Here is a 21,316-nt window from a genome sequence, read left to right as displayed (position 1 = left end):
CAAAATCCCAAATGACAGGCTTGAACTCACGGTGACCATCATCACCAGCTATTATTTACCATGTATAGCTCCACGATTGCATTTTGGGAAAGGAGGTCTGTTTCTTGTAATTTGCATTTGATTTCATTTCCCATTTGTAAACTTGGTGAGTAAAACCGTGAACTGCTTTAAACATCAGTAAGAAACAAATTGACATCTAAACAAATCTGCTGTTTGTCCAAAGCTGGACTAGCTTAATCACACAAACAGGAAAAAAAAGCTGTTGTTGTTTTTGTTGCGATATACCTTTCTCAGGGAATCACTTGGTTAAACTACAGAATAGGAAATTATCAGGCAATACCCCTCAGCTACTGAGCATTGATCCTCAGCCCACTCTCACTGATCTCCTGTAAATGGCAATTACACATAATTTCTTTATTCCCCCATGGTTCTTACGACCTGCAAATCATGAAAGATATGTTAGGGTCAATTGCCTTTGTGATTAAATGAAGGATTAGTATATTGAGTGTTGGTTTAATGTGTTAGACTGACAGGCTGTCTTTCATCTCTGTTGTTGTGTGGTTAATGTTTTGTACTCTCTTCTGGAAGTAATCGTCACATATCCATGCTGGTTGGTTTCTAATTAACTCAACGTAAGCCAGATGCTGGATTTGTTTGGTCAATACATTTGTATGTTGAGGGAAAGGGATGGGGAAAGGGAATAGAAATGCACATGCAGTCATGCACACGCCCGCTAGCAGCTTCCACTGCTCAACACACGGGTGTTATTTCATTACACGTTTGAGTGGATTTCAAGATTTCTGGTAGCTCTGCTTCAATTACATTCATGCGGGTGCGGATGACAAAAGGAGTTAGAGGACTAGCTGATGTATAAATATTTGATTCTGTGAGTTTTACACAGACCCAGAGGTGCAAAAACAGTATGATCCCTCCCTGAGTTCTTCTTAGTACATAAAAAGTAAAGGGCATTTGAGGGCACTTTTTCTTTAATTAAGAATCTTGAGCGAAATCAAGCAATAAGCAGAGTGATTAGCAATGTAACATCCTTCGGTGTGTGGGACTGTTTTATCGACTTATTGCTATGGCAGTGAACTACACTCATTAAACAGCTTGAAGTGGCAGTCAGTGGGTATTGGCTTGGGGTGGCTGCTTTTATTTACTTACCTCAATAAAGTTCATTTACATTAATACACAGGAGAAAAACAACACAACAGTCTTTACAATGTTAGCAGCTAAAACAACTCCTGAGCCCATTGCACATTTAAATATTTGGATTGCTCGGGGTCCTCTTCCTGTGTTTTGCTCTTGGTGCAGCGCAGTGGCAGCCTGAGAGTCATGGCAGCGCTCTGTTCCTGCCGTGAGAGTTGGACATTTTCATGCATCAAGCTCACTGCTGCATGGAGAGCTACAGCGTTTTGAATAATTTAAACTCATATTACTGTAGATCTGCTCCCTGAGAGGGTTATGACCCGGGTTTAGTGTGAGAGTGTTAACGTGGATTATATAACATTTCCAGGAGAGCAGCACTCTTTTTCTGCCCCAAACACTGTTACAGAGCAGGACCATTACTGTCCATGCTACGGCTCTGCTTTCAGTTTTTGCCTGGATACACAATACATTATATGATCAGAGGTCTTTACCCTCAGCACTGTGCCTCTTCTATTCCACTGCTGCTTCAAAATCCATTAATCACATTTATTTATAAAGCACATTTATAAACAACCCATGTTGACCAAAGTGCCGGACAGAACAGAGCAGGTAGCCAACACAACCTTTCATAGAATAAATAAATAAAAGAAACACAGAGGAGGATTCAAACGCTCGAGAAAAGAAGTGTGTTTTTAGCCTGGATTAAAAGCAGTCAATGGAGGGGTTCGATCTGATAGGGAGGGGGATGCTGTTCCATAGGGGCTGCAATAGAAAAAGGCACAGTCACCCTCTGATTCTACGTTTGGAGCGTGGGACAACTAGGAGCCCCAGGTTAGCCGACCTGAGGTTGCGTGGAGCTAGAATAAGGGATTAGGAGGTCTGCAACATAGGAGGGGCCCTGCCCATTAGGGCTTTATACACAAACAGAACAAGTTTAAAATCAGTTCTGAAGAGCACTGGCAGGCAATGGAGAGAGGCCAGAATGGGGGTAATATGGTCTCTCTTCCAGGTTCCTGTGAGGAGCCTGGCTGCGGTGTTCTGGACTGGCGGGACAGGGAAGGCTGACAGATCCCAGTACACAGTATAGAGGGTTGCAGTAGTCTAAACAGGACGATATAAAGGCATGGATGACTTTCTCAAGGTCATTGGAAGAGAGAAACGGATTGATTTTGGCAATGGTACGGAGCTGGAGAAAACTATAGCTTTAACTTCAGCATTGACCTGTTTGTCAAACTTCAAGGTAGAGTCAAATATCACGCCAAGGTTTTTGACATGGGGTTTTCAAGAGCGGACAGGATGCTAAGACTGTAGGTAAATGTTTTGAATGAGTCAGGGGGTCCGAAAAGGACAATTTCCTACCTGCTTTCATTTAGATGCAAGTTTTGTGCCATCCACCCCTCAATGTCCTTGAGGCAGTTCATGAGATTCATGTGTGATTTTGGGTCCAAAATGTTCATATAGTATGTCAAAAGGAAAACATAACTATCAGGTTATATAGGTGAGGTTGTCCTAAAAGAAAGGATACCAAACATTGACATGGTAAACATTTCTTAATGGGGTTTAGTAAGACAATTAACTTTTTTTTTAAAGTAGCTTGAAATCTGCCAAATTGGCCCCAAGACTCTAAAGGGTTGATATTGGACTGATCGTTTGGTTTCAGGGGGAGATAAAGCTGGTTGTCATCCGTATAACAGTCAAAGGAAATATTGTAATAAATAAGAATTAAAAACACGCGTGCGTTGGTAGAGCCATGGCCACTCCCTATACACTGGTCAGTGCCTGCTACTGAAAAGCTGGAGAGCAAACAGCTTGTTTTGTATATTTGAACCCAGAGTAATATGCTTAAATCCAGACATTTTTTCATTTGTTCAATAAAAAAGCATGTAACGTTGGAAGAGGTTAAATTTGTATTTGTAATGTTTAGAATTATTTGGATCTAGTCTAAATTCTAGAGCTGCAATAGGCTACCATTAATAAGTCATGCATAAATGTACGAGACATCAGAATGCTTGAAATAAAACTACACACTAAGGCAATTGCTGAAATACAGTACAGTTTTGCTGAAGTCGCACCTTGAACTCATAGGACTCCTCGATGACCACCTCCAGGCGGCTGTGCTCTCCCAGGATGGGCTTCCCCATCTCTGCTATCCTCCGGGCCTCCTCCTCCTCAGAACTCATCTGCCCCTCCGCACCCTCTGTGGGAGGAAAAGATCATGTGAAGGACACAATAAGAACACCAACCATGTGCTCGGAGGGAAACTAAAGTGCGTGATATTTCCAAGTTCTATACCTATCAATAATAGATTGCGTCAGCCCTATTTCGAGCTGCACTGCATCAGCACGACGCTGAGATCTCCGAGTGTGTGCCTGTGCACGGTGTGTGTTCTTACACAGTGGGAGAGGGACATGAGAGGATGACAGATGGATGATATCTGTTTGGTGTCTGTGCATGTCGAGATACACCGCCTTTCCACTATCCAACATTCATGTTAGTGTTGAACGTTTTCTTACCGTTCTGTCTCTCTTTATTTATTTTTTACATGTAATTGATTTGCCAAAGAGACAAAACATACAGTAAACAAATTCAAAATGAATTTGACTAATAGCATTGATATAATTTGCTATTGAGAATTTACTTGCCATGAGAATTATATAATCAAGATGTGATTTTGTGACACCCCCACAGAGACACAGACGGATCAGAGGCAGCTCTACAGAGAGCAGGTGTGTCACTAAACACTGCAGAATATTTTTTCCTCTGAATATTTTGCACATTTGTACACAAGCTATCTGCACAGCATTCCACTTTTCATAACCATACTGCACATATTTAATTTAATGTTCATTCTGAGTATTTTTTATCATAGTATACTGTACATCGTTTTTCGGGTATATCTATTCATGTAAATCCTTTTTATATATCTTACAAAAGTATTTTTGTTATAATAGTTTAAATGTTTTAGATGTTTTTTAACAATGTATCTTCTTTAATTGTAGTTACGTATGCAGCATGTACACCAAGGCAAATTCCTTGTATGTGTAAATCTACTTGGCAATAAACCTAATTTTATTGTAAATATCAGGTGTAAATATCTGCGCCCACAGACTGTGTGGTATGTCTACACATTTTAAGCCTGTCAGATTTCATGCAGGCTTAGTGAATTGTATTATAAAATACCAACAGAAAGGAAAACAAATCAGATACGAAGAACAGATCAGATGTGCAGAATTGTACAGAGAAATGTTCCAGACAATGTCACAGGGTGACCTCATGTCTTCATGTGAGTTGTTCTGTCCAACCAACAGTCCTTATATTCCCATACTCAGTTTAAAATGACAAAGCAGAGTGAAGCCAATACTACATTTATCATTTATAATTGTTTGTGTCCTGCATGAAAACTAACTTAAAAGAACAAACACAGAATCATTTACAAACCGAGTTCTTCTGTTGCATTGCTGTTACTCTTTTCCAAGTGTTTCAACGTTTGTGTGTGTGTGTGTGTGTGTGTGTGTGTGTGTGTGTGTGTGTGTGTGTGTGTGTGTGTGTGTGTGTGTGTGTGTGTGTGTGTGTGTGTGTGTGTGTGTGTGTGTGTGTGTGTGTAATTATGAAAGTACAAGTTGGAGCAAAGCATCATGGTAACCGTCCCTGCAGTATTCATCAACACTATTTCAAAACACATTCTCGGACTTGCACATGTCTGTACACACACTAAAAACTTTGAATTGCTTCCACCTCTGAGCAGCGTATTTCAACCTTCACCAGAGGACTGGCTTTAAAGAGATGCCCCCTTCCCCCCTCCTGTGAGTGAGAACCATGATGCTGCAGGGCCCACTGCTCTCTTCATTGATGCCTCGGCTCTGGCTGCCTCATAGCCACTCATTTAAAGGATAAAGCTGCTCAGCTGTTTGGTCCTTTCAATGACAAAATATGATGCTATAGTGACTTGTGCTAACTGTGCTAATCTGTAATTTGAAAACAAATCTTCTTTACTGGGTACTCAGAACCGTTTTGTCTGCAGTTTGGTTTGCAATTTACCGATCTCATTTCCTGTGGATTTGGTGTTCAGCTGCTGTTTGAAAAAAAGTATTCAGACCTATATTCTGCTTTGTCACATGCTTGTCCCATTCAAAACTAATATGGACTTGAATCAATGGGTCACAGGGATGTGACAATCTTCTCCTTTGCTCATCCAGGACTCAGTGTTTTCTTCATTCTTACTCCTCTGTTCAATCCCAAACAATCTGTATCTGCAAATCACTACTCTTGTTTTAGAAGTATCCCAAAAAAGTATGCAGTATGATTTATACTGATATATTAGAACATATTTCACATCCTAGTGTACAGTATAAGCACCTGCTGTAGGTTTCTAAGCCTTGGCTGTATGTAGACTCAACGGGATCTATCTGCCACACACACTCAGCGCCAGAGTGTGAGCGCCAACTCATTTGCAAACATTTATTTCCAAATGGTTTCATTGTGCTGTGCTCACATTCACAGAGCTGGGATCCTATAAACAACAAATAGTCATTGCTCCCTGATGGCAGGAAGGTGAGCCGGCCATTACAACGTGCTGCAGGGAAAACAATGTCTCTTCAGAACGCTTCAGAGTGCCAAGCTGAAGGGATTGTGGCTTCAAATGGGAAAATAATACTTTTTAGCTTCTATTTGTTTTCTAAACTATTGTAAAAATATTTTGCAAAGCTATTTGGAATTATTAAATATATTCATACATTGGATCATTCTTATTTATCTTTGCTTTTTAACATTTATCTCTCACCAGAATGCATTTTAAATATCACCCCTCTGCACCCCAGTGGCTTTCCCTGTATCATTACTTCAGGGGACTGGGTTCAGATCTGGTTCATTGTTATTACGGCTTACAGAGATAAAGTCCCCAGTTAGGAAGAAATGCTGTTAAGAATGAATCATTCAGGCTGAAACCTAGTCAACCCACAGACACGGTGGCAATAATTCTGTATTTTGGAAACGTTGTGAAAAGCGATATAGAAGATATATAAATGTAATGCATTTAATATTCATTTCTTGCAAACAGAATGACTGAGCGCTGAGTCAGGCTCCCTGTATCCTCTCTTTCTGAATGTGTGGATCTTGAGTCAGAAATACTGGTGATGAGAAACCCTCAGCGGAGGGCTAGGGTTATGATAATGTTGTGATAATCTGAAGTCGATTTAATTGTTGGGCTCAGCCTCAGATTGCTATCTGAAAAAAAACATTATCCAGCAAATAAATTGATAAACTGAAAAATGTAAAATATTTTGTTGCTCCATGATTCGGTTTATCATTCAAACTCTGACAATGACTGTTGGTTGGACTAAACAAGAGGACTGAAGAATATTTTATATGTAATAATGTAACAGGAAATGTTCCTTTATCCTTAGCCCTACTGAGATTTCCTGACAAATGAAATGAAGCCAGGGGCTTCAGTCTGCAGCAGAAGGAATATCAGATGCTCTTACCTTGGCTGAGCAGCAGCGCTGTGGAGAGGACAGAGGGGGGGGGCGTTAGTAATAGCACACATTCTGCCGACAGCAACATCTAATAATTCAATAATAATACATCAAACTCCACTCCACATGTTGTGATCAAAGTGCAAACTCGCAGTCACTATTTAGAGACTGCCTGTGTAATCACTCAGCTGCAGCGGCACAGTGTGATCCTCTGTCCGACGGACGCTGGGGTTTCTAATCTCTCCGTTAACAACACGCTGCGGCTGCCTGACTTCAAGACAAGCTTTCAAAATCCAAATAAACACTCCTCTGTCTATCTCTAACTTTCTCTAAACAAAACAAGGAAGAAAGGAGGAGGCTCAGTCAACAGACAGCTAATGTGTAGATCTCTGTGTGTGTGTGTGTGTGTGTGTGTGTGTGTGTGTGTGTGTGTGTGTGTGTGTGTGTGTGTGTGTGTGTGTGTGTGTGTGTGTGTGTGTGTGTGTGTGTGTGTGTGTGCAGAACTTTATTGATCCCTGTGGCTAAAGTAGGTAATTGAAACAACTAAAAAACTAAATTAACTGAACAAAAGATGAGAGGAAACCCACAGGCTGCAGCACAACTATTGCATGTTAAGATTAAGTCCAAAAAAATCCTCTGTGGGATAAAAATAAAACAAAGAAATACATTAGCTATGTTTTTTTGGAATGTGATGATAACCAAACCAATACATTTGGATTATCAGTTACATTATCTTATCTTTAAATGAATAGTTTAACACAAATATACAGATATGTGAATTATGCAGATGTATGTGGTGAACATTTGGTTCACATTGATCACTATTCATATAATATGAGCCCAAGTTGCCCAGTGGTCTAAGTGTATAATGTTCATAATCAATGATTTCTTGAGGTAGGATATATGTATGGATTTGCCATTTAAAACTGCCTTGAGTGTTTAGTCTGTATATCTACAGCTTTCTGTCACAGGGTGAACATCTGTTTGTGAATGAAGGAGAGCCAGTGCTGCTGGGATATGAGAATCATGTTGATGACACATTCTTAGTCTAAATAATGTCAAAAGAAACATTTATATTGCGATGTGAGACTACTCAATTATTTGTCAAATTTCCGTTTGGGAGATCATCTGTCACAATCTCGGTTTTGTGTTTGTAGTTTACTGTTTTATTTTTAAATGTTTCCGCCCTTTGTGTCTTGTGTAGTTTTTACTTCCTGTCTTAAGTTTCCCTCCTGTGCCTGATTGTATTATTGTGTCCACCTGCTGCCCCTGTGTTTCTCCTCCCCTCCCCAGCTGTGTCTTGTCCTGTGAGTACTCTTTTATTTAGTGTTGTCTTCCCTTTTGCTCCTGGTTCGGTTGTACTGTCACAGTTGTGGTAGATAAGACCCAAGCACAGTACAAAGACAGGGAGGCAGGTATCAAGGTCCAAACAAAAGGCAAGCGTTATTCAAATTAAAGCTGTACTTACAAACAAAGAAAAACCTAACCTACACTAACCTGGGGACACAAGGGACACAGGGGACACAGGGGACAGGAGAAGACAGACAGGAACAAGCAGGTAACATCGACGGGAACATGGACAAGAACAGGTAGGAAATGACGACAACCGAACAAGGAGCAAAAGGGAAGACAAGACTAAATACACAGAAGGGCAATCACAGGACAAGACACAGCTGGGGAGGGAAGGACAAACACGGGGTAGCAGGTGGACCCAATAACACAATCAGGAAGAGAAGGGAAACTCAAGACAGGAAGTGAAAACTAGACAAGAGGGGGAACATTTCAAAATTAACCAGGAAACTACAAACACAGAACCGAGATCAGGACATAATTCACATTTTGAAACTACAGTTATCATAATTTTGGGGGATTGAGGTACAAACATGAAGTATTCTGAACAAGTTGAAAGAGATTGTCTGAAAAGCTATATACAGACTTGGACAAAATTGTTGGTACCCTTCCGTTAAAGAAAGAAAAACCCACAATGGTCACTGAAATAACTTGAAACTGACAAAAGTAATAATGAATCAAATGTATTGAAAAATAACGAATGAAAATCAGACTTTGCTTTTGAATTGTGGTTCAACAGAGTCATTTAAAACAACTAAATAATGAAACTGGCCTGGACAAACATGATGGTACCCTTAGGTTAATATTTAGTTGAACAACCTTTTGAGTCAATCACTGCAACCAAGCGACTTTTGTAACTCTCAATGAGACTTCTGCACCTGTCGACAGGTATTTTGGCCCACTCCTTGTTAACAAACTGCTCCAGCTGTCTCAGGTTTGAAGAGTGCCCTCTCCAGACTGCATGTTTCAGCTCCTTCCACAGATGTTCAATGGGGTTTAGATCAGGGCTCATAGAAGACCAATTCAGAATAGTCCAACGTTTTGTTCTGAGCCATTCTTGGGTGTTTTTAGCTGTGTGTTTTGGGTTATTATCCTGTTGGAGGACCCATGACCTGTGACTAAGACCAAGCTTTCTGACACCGGGCAGCACATTTCGCTCCAGAATGCCTTGATAGTCTTGCGATTTCATGATACCCTGCACAGATTCAAAACACCCTGTGCCAGATGCAGCAATGCAGACCCAGAACAATACAGAGCCTCCTCCATGTTTCAGAGTAGGTATAATGTTCTTTTCTTTGTACGCTTCATTTTTGCGTCTGTAAACATAGAGCTGATGTGACTTGCCAAAAGTTCCAGTTTTGTCTCATCTGTCCAAAGGACATTCTCTCAGAAGCATTGTGGCTTGTCAACATGCATTGTGGCAAATTCCAGTCTCGCTTTTTTATGATTTGCTTTCAACAGTGGTGTCGTCCTCAGTCGTCTTCCATTAAGTCCACTTGGCTCACACAGCGGCGGATGGTGCGATCTGACACTGACGTACCTTGACCTTGGAGTTCACCTCTAATGTATTTGGAAGTAGTTCGGGGTTCTTTGGTTACCATTCGTATTATCAGTCTCTTCAATTTGTCATCAATTTTCCTCTTGCGGCCACGTCCAGGGAGGTTGGCTACAGTCCCATGGACCTTAAACTTCTGAATAATATGTGCAACTGTAGTCACAGGAAAATCAAGGTGCTTGGAAATGGTCTTATAGCCTTTACCTTTAACATGCTTGTCTATAATTTTCTTTCTAATATCCTGAGACAACTCTCTCCTTGGCTTTCTGTGCTCCATGTTCAGTGTGGTACACACCATGATACTAAACAGCACAGGGACTACTTTTCACCCTTTAAATAGACAGACTGATTACAAGTCTGAAGACACCTGTGATGCTAATTACAGGACACACCTTAGTTTAACATGACGCTGTGGTCAAAGTATTTTCAGTCTTTTTTAGGGGTACCATCATTTTTGTCCAGGCCAGTTACATTATTTTATTTTTTTAAATGACTCTGTTGAACCTCAATTCAAAAGCAATGTCTGATTTTCATTAATTATTTTTCAATACATTTTGATTCATTATTACTTTAGTCAGTTTCAAGTTATTTCAGTGACCATTGTGTGTTTTTCTTTCTTTGACAGAAGGGTACCAACAATTTCGTCCACGTCTGTATGTGTATTTGTCTGTGTCCAGGTAATTTCCCAAGAGAACTTCATGTTTACTCCTCTTGATTTGTTTGAGGTAAGTCAAGTTTAACAGATGAAATCATCATGTAGATTCACAGAAACGCTCTGCAGAGACGTACCTGAGATCCCTCTCTTCAGCCAGCGCGGCTCCTCCAGAACAATGAAGAAGTTTTCATGTTTCTCATACTCTTCATCATCAATGATCCTCACCTGGAAGCTCTGACTGCATCCAAAATACACAAGTAGAGAAACAAGATAATTGTTGACAAACGTTTTTTGCATTTCTATAAAGACACAAACAATCATGAGTGCAGGGGAGCATCCATCTTCAGTCCTGTACACAGAGATAAAGACACACTGCCGGTCACAGACGCACACATAATGAAGTAAAGCATGGTATCATTAGGTAGGGTAATACACTGCCCACATGGTGTTTGATCAGGAGCAGCTGATCAGTGCGAATCACTGCAGCAGGAGGCAGCATGTAGAGGGTGACCATATCTGTAATACAGCTGCAGGTGTGAGCAGAATAATAAAGTAAACAATAAGAATAAAAATCAGAAACCAAAGCGATTCATTGAGAAAGGAATAGGACCACAGATTCAGTGATGAGTGATAACACAGCTCTGCTGGATCTGGATAGGATTTCGATATGTTATCACTTTTAATGTCAAGGGGATTTAAATCAAAATCCCAGACATAAATAACCACAAGTCTATTCTCTCTCATCAGGAACTCCACCAAATCCTGAGGGAAATACCTGTCACTGTATTGATTGTAGCCACTTTAAAAACAAGAAAAATACTTCTATGTCTACTTTTTTATCAAATGTTTATTTATTTATTATTATTATATTTTTATCAGCCAAATTAATAAGAGCAAGCTGACAGCAGGAGTAAACCAAGGGACAAGAAAAATAAAAACTGTGCTCCTTCCCCACTCCGGGATCTACGGCGGCAAACCTTAACATGAGCAGGTAAGATCACCTCTTTTAGCTCACCAACAAAGCAACATTTCACTCATTATCTCCAACCACCAAGAGTGGAAAACTCTGAGTTAATAACATCAACAAACGTGAGATCACAGTAGCTCAGGGGGGAAGGGCGGAGTGATTCCCCCTCATAGCAACCAGCTTCTTGGCTGCAATAAGTAGGGCAAAAACAGCTCCAAGTCAAGTGACCTTTTCTCCCCATAAGGAACATTCATAGGCCTCTGTTATTGAGTAGCTGAGATGTATTCAAAAGTACATCACTTCAGGGCCAAAATGCATCTCGTTTGGTAGATTATTTTGAGAGAAACAAGTTCTAAATAGCGGCCCAGGAAACCACAGTGTCAGGGTTAAATCAATTAATCAAAGTCAACTTTTGGATTTAGGACTGCCAGCCCCCATCCGGACATTTGATGTCAGGGGCGGTTCTAGAACAATTTTACTGGGGGTGCCCAGGCTGGGGTCAGTTATCTTATGAGAAAACGCTGGGTAAAAAACAAACTGTATAAAGTAATGGCGTAAAATAAACATAAAATACAGTCATTTATTTTTGTTTCTGTACAGGTATTTATTTAAGTTACACCTCATTGTTCATCTACAGTATTTGCTTCAGTAATAACATTGTTTCAGTAGTTATTTAAAAAAATGTTATTGAACCAAATAATCAGTATTTTCTGCAACACTGATTATAATGAACAGTTCAATCTCTGCTGTGCATCAGGGTCTCTTCATCCCAGGCTGAGGTGTTCTCTTCTTTCACATTACAGAAACAATATCCTGTGGTTTTTGGTGAGTTTTATTCTCTCAACATCTAGTCTTGATCCTCCCTTGAAGTAAAAAGGGAACAGCCTCTGGTCGGAGATGACACCTCTTGTTTTTTGCTGAGACTAGAATTACATTATTTCCGCCTATTATGCCAGCATTATAACCAATAAATCGAAATATTATACACCTTTTCTTTCGAGGGGGGCCACAGGGGTGTCCCAGGACAGCGTTACACTGGCCCCTGTAGGCCCCCCCTAGAACCGTACATGTTTGAAGTATTGCTGATTAGAGTTTCTGACAATGGTCGTTAGGAGGGCGAGAATTCAGGTTCTTTTTAGAATTCTGCCGCTAGAAGAGACCAGGAAGCGTGGGATATAGTGAAGGAACCGGTGTGTATAACAGAAGGAGCAATACGGGGGAGAGAGATAAAGAGTACAGTTGGTTGGAGGGGATGCAGAGGGAGAATGGACCCACGGCGAGGGAGAACTAAAAAGCAGTGAAGTAAAGGATAGCCCCCCCTGCCTGGAGAGCAGTGTTCTGTGGAAATGACAGAAGTGTAGGAGGGAGATGATGAGCTGAGGTGAAGATGAGCGGACAGCACGATAATAAAACAGCAGGACAGTTACAGCAACGAGGAACTGCTGGAAGATATGAACTGCCTTAACACTTACATCCCTGCGCTCACCACACTCCTGCCATTACATGAATTATATTTCATTTACAAACTCCTCAAAAGCAACCAGCCAACAGACCAGATCGGTATTACATTACATTTCATTTGGCTGATGCTTTTATCCAAAGCGACTTACAATAAGAGCCAAAACCATAGAGATTCAAACTCCAAACAACAAAGACTGTGTGGTGTTCACTTCAAGCAAGTCATACCACTGTAAGTGCTGGTGAATTTGTTACAACGCCTAAATTCACTTTTAAAAAGACTGTTTGTTATGCGCCTGCTTTTTCTTTTCTTTTTTCTTGAATTGCCAAGGTTCAATCCAAACAGATGGGTTTTTTGTTTGTAACGGAAGATATGCAGAGCATCCATACTGTAACAAACGGTGAATTACCTGAATGTCAGTGTGGTAAATGGATAAATTAGGCATCTGCTGTACAGTCAACGAAACATCAGACTATAAATTACACAACTGACAATGAACAGGTTGGTTATTTAATGACAGCACCCTGCCTTATCAATCCTAGTGATCAAAGCAAGTGGTCAGATGAGCAATATAAAGCGATCAACCAACATTTATTCAGGTTCAGGTAAGGTCCTAATACAATTATTAAACTATGAAACAAACGTGCACTTACTATCTGACTTTAATTAAATGTATTATGTCAACAGATTTCACAAGGCCTTATTAGGTTAGTTGAAAGCAATAATATTAAGTTTAAATACAATATATTAGGTTCAACTTAATATAATCACTTTCTACTAACCTAATACAGTTAAGTGAAATCTGGTGACATATTACCTTTAATTAAGGTCAACGTTTCAGTTTTTTTCAGTGTGTATTTACCAAGAGAGAGAAGCATAGAAATGTGTCAGACTGCTGGCCAACAGTTCCCAGCAGAGTTCTTCACTCTGATTCTACATGACATGCTGCGGTCACCGGCGTCAGACCTGCTCTCCTGTTACACTTCACTGAACTGTGAGCAGAGGGAGCATCATCACTGGTGTTGTAGTCAAGACCAGCTTAACCGAGACCAAGTCAAGACCAAGACCAGACTACTGTGAATCCAACACTACATAATACATGTTCAATAACATGTGGAAGATACCATATTCAATTTGATCTGAAAGATCCACATCATCATAAAAAGACACACGTTCAAACATTAAGATATACAGCTCTGGAAAAAATCAAGAAATGTGTAAATGTCATGCTTCACGACCAGCAGATTTATGTGTCAATGTCTCTAAAATCCTCCGAAACAGTAGGCAGATATGCACCTATTGTATGCATTCAAACCAAGATGTCATCAGACTAAAGGGCTGTCCACACCCATTTACCAACCATTTCAAACCAATGTTAAGGGGATGGTGGAGTCCACACCATAACTATATACTTTACAGAAACTACTGATCGCTGGGATTGCTTTGAGAGTGATTTGAACAATAGAAACCCTGACAGGCAATCAGAATCCTTTGAACTACTAAAGTGTATTTGCTCCACACAGCAGGGGTGTAAGTAAAAATGTTCTTTGAACAAATTTCCTTTCAGCAATAAAATGTACTTATTGAAATAAACAGCATGTATCTCTCTGCCTCTGTGGTGCAGCAACTTTTTAACTGTTCTTTTTCTTGTTATTTATTTCCTTATCTAATTCTTTCTCTGTTCAGCACTAACAACATATAATTAATATCCATTTTTGGCATGAAACAACATTTTTAAAATGTAAATCATCATCACTGCGGATGCTAACCTGATTATATCCATAGTGAGAATTATAGTTATCATCACTGTTTTTTTTTTAAAAGGATGAAATCTGCAGTCATCGGTAAAATAAGCTCTGGGGATCAATATGTGGGCAGGTTTCAAAAAGAGCAGCCTCCTGTTTCTGTGTCAAGTGCTCCATAATGCCTCTAACAAAGCTGTTCTTCAACCTTCTCAACAGAAGCAGAAGCCCTGTTGATATATCAGCCCACATACTATAGATTAACAGATCACAGCTTAAAGCTCACCAGTCTAACGCTGAGTGGACGGGAAAGACCCACAGAGAAACAGATTCAATATCTGGAGCCAAATTGCAGTGTAGTGGTTCAATAATGGCCGAAGGTCACTCCGGGTTTCTTGACTAAAAAATCAAATCTGAAATCCAAGTTCCATTAGTATTCTCTCCTGCCCTGCAACACTGTATAGACATCGACTTTTGAAGTTTGAATCATTTCTTTTCTTCTTTACGGGTCAAACTAAACTATCTAAAGTGTAAATAACACTCCCCTCTTGATAGCTCTGATGAATGTGTAGGTGTGCACAAGGATGAAGGAAGAGAGCAGGAAGATAGACGAAGATAAAATGGGTGAAGCCTTGAAACTTGAAACCTTGAAAAAGGAAAGAAGAGGGCTGAATAAATAAAAGGAAAGGTGAGATGAGGATGGGAGAGGAGTTAAGGGTGATGAGGGACAGAAGAACTACAGAACACACACGCACGCACGCACGCACGCACGCACGCACACACACACTGTTGCTCTATAAAGCAACCGTCTAGCTAGGTCGAGTCCTGTTTGGGTCCGCCTGGGGAATCCGATGTTCTCTCTGCTTTAGGCTCTGTTTTGGTCTCTATCAGGGTCTTTTTAGCTGCTATTCTGTTTTCTTCAGCAGCTGCTCAATAGCTTTGTCTAGACAGCACTCAACAGGGTCGATGAGAGTTTGGACTTGGCAAGACCAACATATTAAGTGGACCCAAGAGAAATTGCAGAATTGTGTGCACTACAAAGCAATGAGTCATTTCATCCAGTATGCAAAGGACAGTATGATAAGTGAGGGTTCTAAGGTTCTAACACAGTGGCTTAGGGACCAACAGCAGTAGACCAAGGTTGTCCAGAGATTTTCTGAAAATGTATAAAAATATTAAATGTTTTGGGATAAATAAAGTGTACGCATCAGTTTGACTCACGTGGTCTGGTCGTTGGTGAACTCCAGCTCTCCTCGGGCCTCCTCGTAGTCTTCCCCGGCCTTGGCGGTGCCGGACTCAGTGCTGTATGGTAGGATGACGGTGCCGCGGGCCCCTGAGTTGCGCACCACTGTCACCTCCATGGTGCCCACGCTCTCGCTCACCCGCACCATGCGCTCGCTAAATGTGAATATGCCGGCGTGGTCGTCGTCCAGGATGGTCACCGTGGCAACCAGGGGCTCAACCAATCGACCTTTTGGGGCGGCACCCACCTCGTCGCTCTCGAACATGCCTTCCGCGTCTCCAACACGCAGATTCAGCAGGCGCACAAAGAAGTGCTCGTCCTCTTCGAATATGTCGTCATCGATTATACCGACCTGAGACACAGAGGGTCGAAGGATTTAGACCAGAGGGTAAACACAGTGATCCAACACATCAGTCCAAGAAATAAAACAGGATGAAATGCTGGATGGATAGTGGAGAGCAGGCTGTGTCTTGCCGATGTCATAATATAGGGGTCACCATTCAATGTGTTTCACATTTTATGCAAACAGAACCGATTGACCAGACAGACTGTGTCTTTTTAACTCAATAATATGAAATATGTACAGTATATTTTTAAGAATCAGCACAGTATCACAGAATATCATTTGGCAATACTTTAGTGTAATATGATTTCTTGAACCCCTGGTGAAAAATCTATTTTCTATATCTATATCAGAAGGGTATCTCTGTGGATAGACAGCGAAATAGAGAAGGTGCGGTAAAATAATTATCCATTTTTGTGTTCAGTTCAATTCAATACAACATTTAACTGATGGTAAATCTTAGAAAGCAGCAGGAAACGAGCACAGTTTATATGGATACTTGCAATTTAACATGCATTTTTACATAGCAAGCATGCCCTATTTATACACAATTGATTATGTAGACTCCTTTAAGTCAAGTCATGGAGGGGAATTGTATTTCACGGGAGCTAATAGTGATTTTTTTTCTCTCCCAGACTGCCCTGCTGTTTAATTTGAATTTTAAAGCGACTGACATTAATCCTGGTCTGGATGTATGTGCTGAACATTGAGAAGAGGCCGGGCTGAGAGCTTTTCCCTCAGCAGACACATAAACAGATGCTCCAGTTACACCTCTCATAAACTGAGAGACTATTATCTTATTATGCCACCTCACAATGACTGCAGGTGGGCGCTTCCAAATCAGGTTACGTTGGCACTGTAATCCAATGATCCAGACCACATCTTGCCATTTGCTCCGATTCAAAACACACTCTGGATGTGGTCTGTCAAGCTGAAACATGAAGAGATGAAGTAGGCGAAAGAGTGGGGCAGGAATGAGTCCTGAAACCCCGAAATGGGTTAGCATTTAACCATAGTTTCCTAGTCTCAAAGTGAACTGTCTTTTGAATGTGTTTTTGGTTAGATGCATGAAATATGCGTTGTTTACCCCACTGCTAAATGTAGACATTTGTATGTGTTACAAAAACGGCGGCTGCTAATAACTGGCTAAACGAGACTAAAAGCATCACGCCAAACTGTAGCTGCCTTTAGCTTAGCGGTGGAGATGCCCAGACATGTGACAACGGGATGTAATTAATTTCTAGGATATAATTAGCCTTTCGAATGCACTTCAAAAAATTATAAAGCCCTATTAAAATGAGAACAATATCCTTATGTTTTTTTGCAATATTCCAAAATAAAATGGACAAATCCCATTGCTCTTTGTCGAGGGAGCCTTTGCAATGCTCACTTGAGGGCCAGCCTAAAAAAATACATCATCACTCTATTAAGCTGGAAGATGGAAGTTGTTTTTTAAACCTGCAATAATAGATTTTGGGGCGACGATGGGGGGGCAACAAAAACAACACTGACATAATCCCCCTTATGGTGAACTGGTTGCAGTGATGCCGGGTGTTTTCAGTTTTAATTTACATTATACGTTAATTGGTTAAATTAGTCTATATAAATGAAAAGACTGATGACATTTCGATGGTGAAAATTGAGGGAAAAAATGAGTGCATAATAATATTGAACTGTTTGTTATATTGTTTCTTTTGCATCAACTATGGTCTGAAGTATGACATTCTATTTTCTTTCTTTCTTTCTTTCTTTCGCATCGATGTTTTCAGATTTGTGTGACTGGCAGCACTGTTCTGATCCTGCTGCACTTCTGTTTCATCACTTTGTTGCCAATTAGTTTTAGATTTGTTCTGTAACTCTGTGAAGGGTTGTCTCTCTCTGGTTTTATATAATAATGATTTTGACTGGTACAACGAAGAGTGCTGACAACAAGACCTTTAATTGGGTCTGTCTCCCCACGTCTCATGTTTAATCAGCAGTGGATAGAGTCACAAAGTGGAATTGAGTGAGACATTCAAGTTTAATTGGTTTCCCCGCTGCTCATTTCTGACACTGATCGATGAAGTCCACTGGAGTGCTGTTGAAATAGATGACACTGACCTTTTTAATGTACTCACTAAGTGTTTCGCTCTCTATCCCCACACGGGAGAGGAGCCAATTTTAACCGTTTGTTTTTTCTAGTCTAGCCATCCCCATGCTTCTTTGATTTGGCTCTCCAGGCTCTTGCATTATCCCTCTCTCACCCGGTCTCACACTGCTTTTCATCTTTGAATCTGAGCGGAGCAATCCCGACCCACGCGTCTCTTCTTCCTGCAATCATCCTATATGCTTTTCTTTCCCACAGGAAAGAGGGCTTTTAAAAGCAATATTCTGTCTTTTTCAGTTCAAACTGCAGACAATAAAATAGAAGTGGGAACATCTGGGATAAAAAACAATGAACTGTGAAGCAGCTCACTTGGGCATATCATCTAACTCTCTATGCTTTTCAGGTTACACTTAACCTTTACACAAGATTGCTTTGATTACATTTGAATTTAATTCTTTTTTTTCGAAAGGCTAGCAGATATTGCATGCTCTTTGACGTGTTAAAAAATGACGTAAATCTCAAGGTTTACCTATTAGCAACATTTTCTCTCCATCTCTGAAACGCTTCGCCAATATTATTGAACAGAATATTTTTCTTTTGGGTTGCTTTGCAGTGTAAGTGGTCGTTTCCACAGCTAGCTTTTAAACATTATCTTTTATTTCCATACTGACTGGTTTTTACCATTTCTTTGGTGTTTTGTGGGTGTATTTCAAGCTTGTTATGTAAATAAGTTATTGGGCTTTTTTCTTATTAACTTAGATTTGTTAGAAAATGTTGTCAACCTTAATTGACTGAATCGATTTTAAAATGAACACATGAATACTATGTAATATATGTTTAACATACGGACAATATAAGACAAGCACAATTTTCATTTGTGGGCCATATTTCCTTGTACTTTTTTAATTTGAGTGCTGATGTTGTTGTTGATGTTGATGTTGTGCCGTTGTTTGGACACCCCTGCCTTTGACTATCTACAGCCTGTAAAAAAAAACGTTAGGTATGTGAGCAAAGACATCTAAACAGAGGATGTTTTTCCTTCAGATTATTATACATGTTGTAAGTGCTTAAGGACAACACAACAGGATGAGCTCCCTGCTGCTCCACACCCATGGGTCTCTCTGGTCCATTCAGTGAAGCACCAGCTTACATTAGATTAGCTTGATTAGTAACAGCGTTTTGTTTCTGTCCTCTTCTATCTCCACACGTCTCTCTCCTCAGCCTAAGGATGTGTCTCCTGCTGGGATGATCATTATTAATCGCACCCCCCCCCCCCCCTCTCTGATCTCCTCCTATCTCTCGACATGCCACCCAGTAGTTTCTCAGAAATCTGAAGCATGTTGATGCATCCCATAAAGTAAAAGTGTCTCAGTCCAGAGCCCCTCCTGCATCGTGTTTGCTCAACAACTCATTGTGAGTAAGTCCAGCTATTGTGTTGGAGAGGCTGCTATGTTCTTATTCAGTGGTAAAAATATGTCATGTTACATCGCCAATGTTTCTCTGAGCTCAGAGTTTTGGGGATGGCAGATATCCTGTTTCATGATGTTTGTGTTAGTCTTCTTTTTTAAATTTCCCAACATCAATAAAGTTTAATCTCGTCTCCAGAACAACTTAAAAATGAATTTGTGAATAATGTGGTCTTTCTTATTGTCGGATAAAGTCAAACCAGTCCTGCAGTAGGCTGTCAGAGTCTTTGGTTAGACACAGAACAGGATTTACAAGGACAGAGCAAAACAGAGCCCAAATAAATATAGGTTAATTATATAATTGAAAAGTTCTTTAATTAATGAGTGTGGGTGGAATTATTTAGTCAAATTCTCAAATTGAAAAGACTCAATATTTATTAACAGTCCCCTCCTAAAATATCTGTGGGCCTCTGAGTTCATTAAATGTCCTATCCACCCATGCATTACAATAGAGTTTCATCAATGTGATGATTATTTCCTACATTAATTGTTTGGAAATTGTGAAAAATGAGAGCTTTGATCAGTGAGTGTGTTTGTTCTGGAGAGGGTAACACCCTGTGGTTAAACCTCCTGAACAAAGAATAAGAACCCAGGAGAAGCTGACATGCTCCCAACATCCCAGGAGCATCGCAACCTCCCCAAACACCTCTTTTGTTTTTATTTTGATTTGTTATAGGTGCTTTGTGTGGGTTTACATACCAAAAACCTTTCTAGTCTTCCTACCACTCAAACCGTATACTCTACTTGTCTAGATTTACCTATTCACACACACATTCATACACTGCGGGTTGTGCCTTTGGGAGAAATTAGAGGCTCAAAAACACACATGCAGAGGAGCCGGGATTTAAATCTCTCCATTGGTGGACGACTGGCTCCCACAGCCCATTTAGTGTCAGGTGTTTAAATCCGCCTCTCACCTTGATCTCTCTGCGGGTCTCTCCAGGTTTAAACACCAGAGTTCCCTCGCTGTACTCATAATCCGACCCAGAGTTGGCTGATCCGTCCTCTGTCTTGTAGTCCACATAGAAGGTGTTCTCTCCAAGACCGCCTACACAGCAGCAAAAATACATACATTTAATATAAATAATAACCAGTTCAGTTATACAGCCGTGGAAAAAATTAAGAGATATGTTTGCCTTTGAGTTAAATGATTTTTTTTCTTTTGTTTTCTATAAACTACTGACCACATTTCTCTGTGTTGGAATTCAACAGACACTGGAATGGCTGCCATACATGTAGAAACATTTGATGAGGAGCTGTAGATGTTCCTCATTGAGAATATTAGGCTTTTACATCTTGAGAAAGCGTTGGAAAGGGACTCCCTATCTTTTATTTTAGTGTTATTGTCATCATCATTTGTGTCCATGTATACAAGTCCCTCTGTGAGGGCAGCAAGAAAACAATAAAAAGTAGGTCACTAGGTACTAGTACTTTCCTTTTTATGCTAATTTGTATTTTCTACAACTACACAACATTAATCTGGCAGATATTATTAAAATGTATATTACAATTTTTTAAATAAAGTACAAACCTTAAGTACATATAAGAATGTATAAAATATTTTGGAACATATAATAAAAAAACTAAGATTCAGATGCATTACCTTTCTTTTCCCTAAAGGGGTGTCATGGTTATAGGGTTTTTGTTCGTTTTATTTTGAAATGTATCTACTATACCTTGTGTCTTGTCTGGTGTCACTTCCTGTGTTTGCCCTCCTGTGTCTGATTGTCTCATTGTGATCACCTGTTGCCCTTGTGTTTCTCCTCCCCTCCCCAGCCGTGTCTTGTCCTGTGATTACCATTCTGTGTATTGTAAAAGGAAAGCCTTTTA

General features: G+C 40.2%; 1 protein-coding gene across 1 annotated transcript in view; it reads right to left on the bottom strand.

The window, feature by feature from the left end:
• slc8a2b (solute carrier family 8 member 2b) overlaps positions 1-21,316 on the bottom strand; it is a 69,137-nt gene that overhangs the window by 7,055 nt on the left and 40,766 nt on the right. Inside the window, exons 8-12 of the mRNA XM_063907832.1 lie at positions 20,404-20,534; positions 15,570-15,943; positions 10,315-10,418; positions 6,630-6,647; positions 3,222-3,346 (exon numbers count right to left, since the gene is read on the bottom strand). Of these exons, the coding sequence (XP_063763902.1) occupies positions 3,222-3,346; positions 6,630-6,647; positions 10,315-10,418; positions 15,570-15,943; positions 20,404-20,534 (752 nt within the window). The remainder of the gene's footprint in view (positions 1-3,221; positions 3,347-6,629; positions 6,648-10,314; positions 10,419-15,569; positions 15,944-20,403; positions 20,535-21,316) is intronic.

The sequence above is a fragment of the Eleginops maclovinus genome, chromosome 18, assembly GCF_036324505.1.
Source record: "Eleginops maclovinus isolate JMC-PN-2008 ecotype Puerto Natales chromosome 18, JC_Emac_rtc_rv5, whole genome shotgun sequence".
NCBI lineage: Eukaryota > Metazoa > Chordata > Actinopteri > Perciformes > Eleginopidae > Eleginops > Eleginops maclovinus.
Note: the sequence above shows the minus strand (reverse complement) of the source record. Positions and strands in the feature narration are given on the sequence as shown.